Genomic DNA, 14,046 nt, shown 5'->3' with positions numbered 1-14,046 from the left:
TATTGGAGGACCAAAAAAGCCGATACAGATTAATCGGCCGATTTAAAAAATAATAATACAAAAATAATAATAATAAAAAAATAAATATTTGTAATAATGACAATTACAACAATACTGAATTAACACTTATTTTAACTTAATATAATACATAAATAAAATCTATTTAGCCTCAAGTAGATAATGAAACATGTTCAATTTGGTTTAAATAATGCAAAAACAAAGTGTTGGAGAAGAACGTAAAAGTGCAATATGTGCTATGTAAGAAAGCTAACGTTCCAGTTCCTTGCTCAGAACATGAGAACATATGAAAGCTGGTGGTTCCTTTTAACATGAGTCTTCAATATTCCCAGGTAAGAAGTTTTAGGTTGTAGTTATTATAGGACTATTTCCCTCTATACCATTTGTATTTCATTAACCTTTGACTATTGGATGTTCTTATAGGCACTTTAGTATTGCCAGTGTAACAGTATAGTTTCCGTCCCTCTCCTCACTCTTCCCTGGGCTCGAACCAGCAATACAACGACAACAGCCACCCTCGAAGCAGCGTTACCCATGCAGAGCAGGGGGAACAACCACCCCAAGGCTCAGAGCGAGTGAAGTTTGAAACGCTATTAGCGCGCGCTAACTAGCCAGCCATTTCACTTCGGTCACACCAGCCTCATCTCGGGAGTTGATAGGTTTGAAGTCATAAATAGCGCAATGCTTGACGCACAACGAAGAGCTGCTGGCAAAACGCACGAATGTGCTGTTTTAATGAATGTTTACGCGCCTGCTTCTGCCTACCACTGCAGAGTCAGATACTTAGATACTTGTATGCTTGTATGCTCAGTCAGATTATATGCAACACAGGACACACTAGATAATATCTAGTAATATCATCAACCATGTGTAATTAACTAGTGATTATGATTGATTGTTTTTTTATAAGATGAGATTAATGCTAGCTAGCAACTTACCTTGGCTTACTGCATTTGCATAACAGGCAGTCTCCTTGTGGAGTGCAACGAGAGAGAGAGAGGTCGTTATATTGCGTTGAACTAGTTAACTGTAAGGTTGCAAGATTGAGTCCCCCGAGATGACAAGGTGAAAATCTGTCTTTCTGCCCCTGAACGAGGCAGTTAACCCACCATTCCTAGGCCGTCATTGAAAATAAGAATGTTCTTAACTGACTTGCCTAGTTAAATAAAGGTGTAAAAAATAATAATAAAACATTTGGCAAATCGGCGCCCAAAATACAGATTTCCGATTGTTATGAAAACTTGAAATCGGCCCTAATTAATCGGCCATTCCGATTATTCGGTCGACCTCTAGTCTGTAGTTGTGGCGACATGGCAACGCAAATACAGTGTCTGCACAATGTTCTCTGCCTTTTGATCCTCTCCCATGTCTGTTAGTGCATTACAGGACATCGTGTCTGTTCTGGCTAGTTTAGCCCATGGTGGGGAGGAGAGAGCGCTGTTCCTGCTCCCTCCTGCATGGGGATTTGGCACAGCTCAGGCCTGTAATAGTCCCTGGGCTGCTCCCATTCCGTCTTTTGGGTTATTACTTTTCACTCCCAGGCCTTAGCAACAGGGAAACATTTGACACTGTGACACAATAACACTCCACCAGGCCACGTAATCAATTATGAGACTGTTTGTTGAATACATCACAGGAAATAAGGGGATTGGAATGGGGCGGCTGAGATGCTTTTTAGCCAGCTGCTCTCTGTGGGCAGGATGTCTGTCTGTCTGTCTGTCTGTCTGTCTGTCTGTCTGTCTGTCTGTCTGTCTGTCTGTCTGTCTGTCTGTCTGTCTGTCTGTCTGTCTGTCTGTCTCATTCTGTCTGTCTGTCTGTCTCATTCTGTCTGTCTGTCTGTCTCATTCTGTCTGTCTGTCTGTCTCATTCTGTCTGTCTCATTCTGTCTGTCTGTCTGTCTCATTCTGTCTGTCTGTCTGTCTCATTCTGTCTGTCTGTCTGTCTCATTCTGTCTGTCTCATTCTGTCTGTCTGTCTGTCTCATTCTGTCCTGTCATATATACGAGCCTTTTTATACACGGTCTTGTCCTTACTCCTCGCTCGCTCTTGTTGCCTCCCGCTTATTACTCTCTTCCCCACCCCCAGCACTTTTCTGTATCTCTCCCTACACATAAAATGTATGTAACATTTTATGTTGACCAATAAGAGTAGCTACTGAGGATCCTAATAAACTGAACTCTTTCGTATTTAACTCTCCTCAGATTACCGGTTTCGCCAATGCCATCGAGCCGGTGGGTGACGACCAGGAGAACCTGCTGGCGTTCCGTTTCCAGGCCCTCAACCCCATCGTGGACCCCTGGGTCTTCATCATCTTCCGCAAGTCTGTGTTCCGCCACCTCCGCTCGCTGCTGCGCTGCCGCTTTACGGGGGGAGCGGTGAAGAACACGGCCCACTGCACCTTCTCCTTACCCCCTGACGACCACAGGGAGTCTCCCAAGCCCTCACCCTCCGTCTCCCTGCAGCCCAAACTATACTCCAGCCGGCCCCTCTGATGTGAGGGGTGGGACCCGGCGCAGGAAAGAGGATGGGAGTTATGGATGTATGTATGTGGGAGAGCAGACAATAGGGGAAGGGGTTCTGGATAGAGGATTTGGAGAATTCGCTTTGTGGACCACCAGCTCTTACAGGAGGTACCTTATCCGCTATTGACTAGAATGCATATGCGTATACTGATGCATGAGCTACATATTTCATACATGGCCGTGCTGTACAAAAAGACTGCAAAGGAGTGAATAAAGTGATTGATTGTGCCTTTAAACTCACTGAAAACTTAACTCAAAGCAACTGAAAATGACAGAAACTCTTGCTCCGTACTGAATGTATGCAGGAGAGGACCACTAAGAGGGATTTATTATGGACAACCAGCCCTGGAGGGGAGTAACTACAATGTTGTTGATCCATCCTCAGTTTTCTCCTATCACAGCCATTAAACTCTGTAACTGTTTTAAAGTCAGCATTCATGGTGAAATCCCTGAGCGGTTTCCTTCCTCTCCGTCAACTGAGTTAGGAAGGACGCCTGTATCTTTGTAGAGACAGGGTGTATTGATACACCATCCAGAGTGTAATTAATAACTTCACCGTGCTCAAAGGGATATTTAATGTCTGCTTTTTTTTACCCATCTTTCCATTGCCCTTCTTTGTGAGGCATCTGAAAACCCTTGTCTTTGTGGTTGAATCTGTGTTTGAAATTCACTGCTCGACTAAGGGACCTTACAGATAATTGTGTGTGGGGTAAAAATCATGTTAAACCCTATTATTGCACACAGAGTGAGTCCATGCAACTTATTATGTTAAGCAAATTTGTTAAGACTTTTTTTTACTCCTGAATGTATTTAGGCTTGCCATATAACAAAGCGGTTGAATACTTATTGACTCAAGACATTTCAGCTTTTAATCTGAAACGTTTTCAAAAATCATCATCCATTTTAAATTCAGGCTGAAACACAACAAAATGTGGAAAAAGTCAAGGGGTGTGAATAGTTTCTGAAGGCGCTGTATATAACAACCCGGTGAAACCCAGGATTTTTTTTTGCACTAGGTCTTCTGTCCAGGTATCACTGGACACCATTTCCAAACTGGGCGAGAATGTTCCTGTTAAAAAATCTACTAATCATTCTGTTTGCTTACCAAAGATGGTATGGTCGTGTGCACGATTACGACCTGATGGAATTTAGATTTCCTCACTTCCTGAATTATTTCACATCTTGTAAATGTAAAACACGATACATCAAAAACAGACAATATGCCCGTGCGTATGCCCAAGGAAATCAGGTCATTAACTTCATGTGACATCAACAACAGTGTAGTACATCAACATGCACGAACGAGTAACATGTGATTTGTTATGCTGTGTTTCATCGACAGCCCCTTTGCCCTCTTAAACTCTTAGCTCTTCACATGGCTGTCTGATCTGTCACATCATTGAAGTGTGGGATGCAGCTTACGCTCTGTTTCGCTGCACTGGTCCATGTAGCGAAAACAGAATGTAGGCCTGCGAGGTCAAGTACGAGGTCACAGCAGGTCACATTCATACAGCGTGACGGCCTCTCTCTCTGTATGCATGTCCCCTGGATCTAGAGTCAAGTTTTAATGCAGGCCAATCTCTTTATCTTCTTGAAAGGCTGAATGGATCATGGATCCTATGCATGTGCACGTGTCATGTCTTAAACCCCCGTCTCAGTTTCCAGACCTTTGCGTCCAACACTTCGTCAATGCGCTGTCGTAGGCAATCAAAGCTGGGGTGTATTATGGGCTCATTGAGAAAGACCTGTGTCTATGGCGCTATTCTGTTGTACAATATATCGTATGAACATTCCTTTGTGTACTCACGCAAGATGGTACCTCTCTTTCTTATCAAGCTAATTCATTTGACCTATATTGTCATACCAAAAATAATCCTGCAGCCACAGGATTTGAACGTTTAGTCCATAATGTTGCTTGATCAGTGGTTAGTCTATTAGCTGGCCAAAAGTAGGCTACATGAAAAGTGCAATACTGTTAATATAACCACGTGGCAGTGTGGGTTGTCAGTGAATTTATGCAAATCACGAAGCTCATCTGCATTTAACACGGTGCAGTGATCAAATTCAGATCCGACATTTGTATGAGTTTGTTTGAATGTAGTTCTGTGTCGGTAGTTCCGTAGTTGAAAAAGCTCACCAAACGATGTTTGAAGTTGTTGCTTTTTTTTTGTCCTCTTTCTCTTCCGTCACTATGGCTGTGGTCCCACAGGCAGCTCAATTCTGTTATTTCCACATCAGATATTTTTCAGAGCTAAACTGATTACTAAAAAAAGACCAGAATTGGGCTGCCTGTGTAAACTCAGATTCTGAAAGTGATTGCGTGAAGAGTGCTGGGTTTATGTTTGCAGGTGGTAAGTGCTTTTTTTGTGTACGTTTCTATGTGTTCCCTCAGTTGTGTTGTATGGATGGTTGTGTGGTGTTGTGTTTGTGTATGTGAGTGTGTTGTGTTGTGGTGGTTTTGTTTCCGGAGCTATAATGTGACTCGTGCCCAGCGTGTGTTCCAGTGTGGTTTCTTGCACTTGAGAATATACGGTATCAGATATGTTCTTCAGTATTGGGATCAATTGTAACAAATGTTTAAGTGAATACATGTTACAGACGTGTTATGTGTAGGTTGCTGTACATGTTCCTATGTAAAAATATTCAAATGCCAAATAAAGATTGAAACTATATGGTGTGAGTACCTTTCCACATGTACAGTTGAAGTCAGAAGTTTACATACACCTGAGCCAAATACATTTAAATTCAGTTTTTCATCATTCCTGACATTTAATTATTATTTTTTTTAATCTATTTTTGTTTCATCAGACCAGAGGACATTTCTCCAAAAAGTACAAGCTTTGTCCCCATATGCAGTTGCAAACCGTAGTCTGGCTTTTTTATGTTGGTTTTGGAGCAGTGGCTTCTTCCTTGCTGAGTGGCTTTTCAGGTTATGTCGATATAGGACTCGTTTTTACTGTGAATATAGATACTTTTGAACCTGTTTCCTCCAGCATCTTCACAAGGTCCTTTGCTGCTGTTCTGGGATTGATTTGCACTTTTCGCACCAAAGTACATTTATCTCTAGGAGACAGAACACGTTTCCTTCCTGAGCGGTATGATGGCTGTGTGGTCCCATGGTGTTTATACTTGCATACTATTGTTTGTACAGATGAACGTGGTACCTTCAGGTGTTTGGAAATTGCTCCCAAGGATGAACCAGATTTGTGGAGGTCTACAATCTTTTTTCTGAGGTCCTAGCTGATTTATTTTGATTTCCCCATGATGTCAAGCAAAGAGGCACTGAGTTTGAAGGTAGGCCTTGAAATACATCCACAGGTACACCTCCAATTGACATAAATGATGTCAATTAGCCTATCAGAAGCTTCTAAAGCCATGACACCATTTTCTGGAATTTTCCAAGCTGTTTAAAGGCATAGTCAACTTAGTGTATGTAAACTTCTGACCCACTGGAATTGTGATACAGTGAATTATAAGTGAAATAATCTGTCTGTAAACAATTGTTGGAATAATGACTTGTGTCATGCACAAAGGAGATGTCCTAACCGACTTGCCAAAACTATGTGTTTACAGATGAAGGAAAACAGAACAAGACAAGAGAAACAGGATTTTGGTTTAGTTGGGGTTTAGACAATACAACTGCTTGGACCTTGCCAGTCAGTCGCACACACAAAAAAATGGCCTCTGGGGACAATGACATGAACGTTTACGATTCTTAGAAATATAGAGAAATAAACCTCATTGGCAAGAGAAATGCCACTCCTATGGTTTACAGTAAGTATAAATATGCAGTCATAAAGTATTCATAAAACTTCACTTCCCCATATGCCATCTCAAAAGATCATTTCAGAAGCAGGCAGAGCATGTAGGAAAGGTAGTTGCAGTACAACAACGATGCAGTATATTCTAGAGGTCGACCGATTATGATTTTTCAACGCCACTACCGATTATTGGAGGACCAAAAAAGCCGATACCGATAAATCGGCCGATTTTAAAAAATATATATATATTTGTAATATTGACAATTACAACAATACTGAATGATATAATAATATAATACATCAATAAAATCAATTTAGCCTCAAGTAAATAATGAAACATGTTCAATTTGGTTTAAATAATGCAAAAACAAAGTGTTGGAGAAGAAAGTAAAAGTGCAATATGTGCTATGTAAGAAAGCTAACGTTCCAGTTCCTTGCTCAGAACATGAAAACATATGAAAGCTGGTGGTTCCTTTTAACATGAGTTTTCAAATATTCCCAGGTAAGAAGTTTTAGGTTGTAGTTATTATAGGAATTATAGGACTATTTCCCTCTATACAATTTGTATTTCATTAACCTTCGACTATCAGATGTTCTAATAGGCACTTTAGTATTGCCAGTGTAACAGTATAGCTTCCGTCCCTCTCCTCGCTCCTCCCTGGGCTCGAACCAGCAACACAACGACAACAGCCACCCTCGAAGCAGCGTTACCCATGCAGAGCAAGGGGAACAACTACTAGGAGGCTCAGAGCGAGTGATGTATGAAATGCTATTAGCGTGCGCTAACTAGCTAGCTATTTCACTTCGGTTACACCAGCCTCATCTCGGGAGTTGATAGGCTTGAAGTCATAAACAGCGCAATGCTTGAAGCACAACAAAGAGCTGCTGGCAAAACGCACGTAAGTGCTGTTTTAATGAATGTTTACGCGCCTGCTTCTGCCTACCACCGCTCAGTCAGATACTTAGATACTTGTATGCTTGTATGCTCAGTCAGATTATATGCAACACAGGACACGCTAGATAATATCTAGTAATATCATCAACCATGTGTATTAACTAGTGATTATGATTGATTGTTTTTTATAAAATAAGTTTAATGCTAGCTAGCAACTTACCTTGGCTTACTGCATTCGCGTAACAGGCAGTCTCCTTGTGGAGTGCAACGAGAGAGAGACAGGTCGTTATTGCGTTGGACTAGTTAACAGTAAGGTTGCAAGATTGGATCCCCTGAGCTGACAAGGTGAAAATCTGTCGAGGCAGTTAACCCACCGTTCCTAGGCCGTCATTGAAAATAAGAATGTGTTCTTAACTGACTTGCCTAGTTAAATAAAGGTATAAAAAAAGTACACTTTTTTTATTTCATTTATTTATTTATTTTTTAAATCGGCAATTCGGCGCCCAAAAATACCGATTTACGATTGTCATGAAAACTTGAAATCGGCCCTAATTAATCGGCCATTCCGATTAATCGGTCGACCTCTAGTATATACCCTACAAAAAAAAAGAGGTTAGTGAAAGACCGAATTGACAGTATAGAGTTGGCACAGACCACAGCATGCCTCACCAGAGGGACTGTCATCTGAACGAGGACATGAAACCATAACCAACAGATTCTGCCACCACAAAGCCTACTCCTTTACCACAGCCTTAAGCAACAAAAAAAATCTAGTAGGAAGTAGAGCAGCTTTACTGACACATTAAACTGATATAGATGCTTCACTTCCCAGCATTGTTCGTGTGTGTGCGTAAGAGAGAGAGAGCTACTTACAAGCCAAAAACACTTTATGCTCATTCATAATAAAGAAACACGTTCCCTATATCATATTCCCCGGTAATGTGATTCCACTAAGTGGTTGAGGATGGCCCTTCAATTGCAAGAGGATTTCTCATGGTCAAACGATAGCTATGTTTATTTACCACTAAGAGCCAACACAGAAACAGGCAAAGCCCTCTCCCTGTCTTCATGGCCTTTCATCATCACCATTATCGCAAAGACGTTGTCGAGCAAATTCTACCTGAGTAATGGGAGTATTATTTGTGCAGGTTATTTGCGTAGATGCTTTTTCATGTAACCAATCTGGTTTAGTGGTGTGTTGTGTGCTCAAGACTGTCGAACCAGCAGGCCTGTCCTTTGAGACACAAGCATTCCAGATACACATTTGGCGCAGGTCTCTACAGCTGATTAGGTCTTGCGATATTTTCAAAATGCATCCTTACTCCCTTCAGTGGCGACATCACTGATGTATCACAATACTTTTGTTCGTGACTAAATAAGTCCATGATTAATGATGTACGGTGCATTCGGAGAAAGTATTCAGACCCCTTGACTTTTTCCAGATTTTGCTACGTTACAGCCTTATTCTAAATTTAAATTAATTGTTTTTTTCCCCCTTTATCAATCTACACACAATACCCCATAATGACAAAGCAAAAACAGGTTAAAAAAAAACCTGAAATTTCACATTTACATAAGTATTCAGTATTCTTCTTGGGTATGACACTACAAGCTTGGCACGCCTGTATTTGGGGAGTTTATCCCCTTTTTTTCTGCAGATCAGCTCAAGCACTGTCAGGTTGAATGGGGAGCATTGCTGCACAGCTATTTTCAGTTCTCTCCAGAGATGTTCAAACCGGTTCAAGTCTGGGCTCTGGCTGGGCCACTCAAGGACATTCAGAGACTTATCCCGAAGCCACTCACTGCTTTGTCTTGGCTGGGTGCTTCGGGTTGTTGTCCTGTTGGAAGGTGAACCTTTGCCCCAGTTTGAGGTCCTGAGCGCTCTGGAGCAGGTTTTCATCAAGGATCTATCTGTACTTTGCTCCGTTCATCTTTCCCTCGATCTTGACTAGTCTACCAGTCCCTGCCGCTAAAAAACATCCCCACAGCATGATGCTGCCAGTACTATGCCTCACTGTAAGGATGGTGCCAGGTTTCCTCCAGGCGTGACGCTTGGCATTCAGGCCAAAGAGTTCAATCTCAGGTTCATCAGACCAGAAAATCTTGTTTCTCATGGTCTGAGAGTCATTTAGGTTTATTTTGGCAGACTCCAAGCAGGCTGTCGTGTGCCTTTTACTGAGGAGTGGCTTCCGTCGGTCCACTCTACCATAAAGGCCTGATTGGTGGAGTGCTGCAGAGATGGGAGAACCTTCCAGAATGACAACCATCTCCACAGAGGAACCATCAGATTCTTTGTCATCTCCCTGACCAAGGCCTTTTATAATTTATTTGTATTTTTTATTTAACCTTTATTTAACTAGGCAAGTCAGTTAAGAACAAATTATTATTTACAATGACGGCCTACCCTTCTCCCCAGATTGCTCAGTTTAGCCGGGCGTCCAGCTCTAGGAAGAATCTTGTTGGTTCCAAACTTCTTCCATTTAAGAATGATGGAGGCCACGGTCTTCTTGGACCTTCAATGCTGCACACATTTTTTTGTACCCTTCCCCAGATCTGTGCCTCGACACTCCTGTCTCAGAGCTCTACGGACAAATGCTTCAACCTCATGGCTCATGGCTTGGTTTTTACTCTGACATGCACTGTCAACTGTGGGACCTTATATAGACAGATGTTTGCCTTTCCAAATCATGTCCAAACTATTTAATTTAACACCGGTGGACTCCAATCAAGTTGTAGAAAAATCTCAATGATGATCAATAGAAGCAAGTCTTATATAGCAAAGGTTCTGAATAAATAAGGTATTTCTGTTTTTTATTTTTAATTCATTTCGAAAATGTTCTAAAAACCTGTTTTTGCTTTGTCATAATGGGGTATTGCGTGTGGATTGATGAGTTTTTTTTATCAATGCATTTTAGAATAATGATATAACGTAACAAAATGTGGAAAAAATCACTGTATGCCATCTAGCAGACACATTTATCCAAATCGACTTACATTATAGGTGGTCTCAGGAATTAAACCCACTGTCTTGGCATTGCAAGCACCGTGCTTTACCATCTGGGCTACAGAGGATCAGAAGGACGGAATGATGATTTGCTCTAGTTTTGGAACAGCAGCCTGGTCTGTTGTACAGACAGGAAGCCCATCACTCTGGTTATCTGTGATTCACCAGAGTCTTGACAGTGAGGAATCTTTATCTGAAGCAGAACACTAATGAACAGCAGTCCTGGGCCTCACTGAGGTTGTAATTAAAAGTGTTCATTGATTAACCAGATGGAAATAGAATGGATGAACAGAACAGGGATTGATGAACTGAGATGAACCAGACTGATACGTACAGTTGAAGTCGGAAGTTTACATACACCTTAGCCAAATATATTTCAACTCAGTTTTTCATCATTTCTGACATTTAATCCAAGTAAAAATTCCCTGTTTTAAGCCAGTTAGGATCATCAGTTTATTTTAAGAATGTGAAATGTCAGAATAATATTAGAGAGAATGATTTATTTCAGCTTTTATTTCTTTCATCACATTCCCAGTGGGTCAGAAGTTTACATACGCTCAATTAGTATTTGGTAGCATTGCCTTTACATTTTTTAACTTGGGTCAAACTTTGTGGGTAGCCTTCCACCCATTTGATACCAAGCTTTAACTGATGTCTTGAGATGTTGTGTCAATATAGCCACATCTTTTTCCTCCCTCATGATGCCATCTATTTTGTGAAGTGCACCAGCCCCTCCTGCAGCAAAGCACCCCCACAACATGATGCTGCCACCCTCATGCTTAACGGTTGGGATGGTGTTCTTCAGCTTGCAAGCCTCCCCCTTTTTCCTCCAAACATAATGATGGTCATTATGGCCAAACATTTCTATTTTTGTTTCATCAGACCAAAGGACATTTCTCCAAAATTACGATCTTTGTCCCCATGTGCAGTTGCAACCGTAGTCTAGCTTTTGTAACGACGGTGTTGGATCAAGTGCTTCTTCCTTGCAGAGCGGCCTCTCAGGTTATGTCGCTCTAGGACTCGTTTTACTGTGGATATAGATACTTTTGAACCGGTTTCCTCCAACATCTTCACAAGGTACTTTGCTGTTATTCTGGGATTGATTTGCACCTTTTGCACCAAAGTACATCCATCTCTAGAAGACAGAACACTTATCCTTCCTGAGAGGTATGATGGCTGAGGGGTCCCTTGGTGTATATAGTTGCATACTATTGTTTGTACAGATGAACGTGGTACCTTCAGGCGTTTGGAAATTGCTCCCAATGATGAACCAGACTTGTGGAGGTATACAATTGTTTTTCTGAGGTCTTGGCTGAATTCTTTTGATTTTCCCATGATGTCAAGCAAGGAGGCACTGAGATTGAAGGTAGGCCTTGAAATACATCCAAAGGTACATCTCCAATTGACTCTAATGATGTCAATTAGCCTATCAGAAGCTTCTAAAGCCATGCCATAATTTTCTGGATTTTTCCAAGCTGTTTAAATTCAAACAGTTTTAGAAACTTCAGAGTGTTTTCTATCCACATCTATGAATAATATGCATATCTTATATTCTTGGCATGAGGAGCAGGAAGTTGAAATTGGGCACGCTATTTATCCAAAAGTGAAAATTCCCCTAGCCCCAAGAGGTTAAAACCTTCCCCTCAGGGAATCCACCCCCCCCCCCCCCCATCTTGTTCTTCTACCCATCATGTCAGATTTTAAAAAATGTTTTACAGCGAAAACACAACATATATTTATGACCATCACCAAACCAAAGAAAAAACACCACCATTTTTTCCAGCCAAAGATAAAATCACAAAAGCAGGATTAGAGATAAAATGAATCACTAACCTCTTGAAAATCTTCATCAGATGACAGTCATATGACATGTTACACAGTATATTTATGTTTTGTTCGATAATATGCACAAATCTCGGTTTACATTGACGCCATGTTCAGAAATTCCTCCAAAATATCCGGAGGAACTATAGGAAGCTACGCCAGATAACAGAAATACTCATCATAAACTTTGACTAAAGATACATGTTCTACATATATTTAAAGATACACTGGTTCTTAAGGCAACCGCTGTCAGATTTTTTAAAAACGTTACGGAAAAAGCCTAACATTGCAATAATCTGAGACGGCGCTCAGACGTAACCGCCATGTTGGAGTCAACAGAAATACGAAATTACAACATAAATATTCCCTTACCTTTGATGATCTTTCATCAGAATGTAGTGCAAGGAGTCCTAGTTCCACAATAAATCATTGTTTTGTTCCATAATGTCCAATACTAGTGTCCAAGTAGCTGCATTTGCTATCACTTTCAGCTCACGTGCCCAAAAACTGACTGCTGGTCCAAGATAACTTGCACGAAAACTTCCAAAATATATATTCCAGGTCGAATAAACTGGTCAAACTAAGTAGAGAATCAATCTTCAGGATGTTATTATCATAAATATCCAATAACGTTCCAACCGGATCATACGTTTTCATCTGGAGCCGAATGGAACAGCGGTAGCACCCCCAGAGAAATGCACCACAGGAAAATGGCATTCTGTCGGGACACTGACTATTTTCCCTCCCATTAGGTCAAAGTTCACAGCAAATGCGCCATTATACTTTCTACTGAATGAGGACATCTAGTGGAAGGCGTAAGAAGTGCTTCCAGATCCATATCTTGTTGGGAAAGGAGGGGGGCGATGATGTCAAAGTTGCCCCACTTCTTGTTTGGAAGATTGCCTGCCCTATGAGTTCTGTTATACTCACAGACATAATTCAAACAGTTTTAGAAACTTCAGAGTGTTTCCTATCCAATAGTAATAATAATATGCATATATTAGCAATCTAGGACAGAGTTTGATGCAGTTCACTATGGGCACGCAATTCATCCAAAGTGAAAATACTGCCCCCTATCCTCAACAAGTTATTAAAACTCTTTTTTCAACCACTCCACACATTTATTGTTATTAACTACAGTTTTGGCAAGTCGGTTAGGACATCTACTTTGTGCATGACACAAGTCATTTTTTCCAAAAAGTGTTTACATGCGGATTATTTCACTTATAATTCACTGTATCACAATTCCAGTGGGTCAGAAGTTTACATACACTAAGTTGACTGTGCCTTTAAAATGACTCCAACCTAACTTCTGACTTCAACTGTAGCAGTATACATACACTTTGACATTAGTATTTTCTTGTTCTTTCATTGTCTTTCGGTCTTTCTTCATCAGAACTCACAGTATTTTTCACATTCTAATTACAGTGGCCAACCTAATCTGTCTGTTACCCTGACCCTCACCTGACACCCTCAGTCTACATCTTTCCCTTTCCTCCTGATAAATTATACTGTGAAACAGTGATCATACTTTGACCTTTGACCTCCTCAGCTTGGGGGTGTGTTGAGAGATACAAAGACTAAGGGCTTGATTCCATCCGTAGCACTGACATTTAAAGACAATGTTTCCGCATTCGCGGAGACTGCATTCATTGTAAACGCTGCATATTTCTGGTCAATTGGAAATTACCTTTAAATTTCAAGCATGCTATAGCGCTGAATTGCGCCCTATTGCGTCATTGTGTGACATCGCAAAGTCTTTGAGAAGGGTCTTAAGCACAACGTTAGATTCTATGGAGAATTCTCGTCTGAAACCACTCCATTGACTTATTGACTAACAGGGAATTCATGTTGAAAGAACATTAACCAAAGTGTGATTTTCAAACAGCAGTTTTCTAAGTGTTTTACATGGGGAGCCCCTTGTCTATGTCTTTTAATGATCTAAAGGCCATGATCCTCCGAGTATGAATCACTTTTCATCTGATTTCAAATGATCCTCATTTTCAGAGTGAACAGAGTTATT

At 40.9% G+C, this 14,046-nt stretch overlaps 1 protein-coding gene across 1 annotated transcript in view; it reads left to right on the top strand.

Annotated features, from left to right (window-relative positions):
- The window catches only part of LOC110503301 (prostacyclin receptor-like), a 43,347-nt gene extending 40,332 nt beyond the window's left edge, over positions 1–3,015 (top strand). The window contains exon 2 of the mRNA XM_036961974.1: positions 2,219–3,015. Coding sequence (XP_036817869.1) covers positions 2,219–2,509 — 291 coding nt within the window. The 3' untranslated portion in view covers positions 2,510–3,015. The remainder of the gene's footprint in view (positions 1–2,218) is intronic.
- The last annotated feature ends 11,031 nt before the right edge of the window (positions 3,016–14,046 follow it).

This window comes from Oncorhynchus mykiss, chromosome 24 (assembly GCF_013265735.2).
Source record: "Oncorhynchus mykiss isolate Arlee chromosome 24, USDA_OmykA_1.1, whole genome shotgun sequence".
Classification (NCBI taxonomy): Eukaryota; Metazoa; Chordata; class Actinopteri; order Salmoniformes; family Salmonidae; genus Oncorhynchus; species Oncorhynchus mykiss.
Note: the sequence above shows the minus strand (reverse complement) of the source record. Positions and strands in the feature narration are given on the sequence as shown.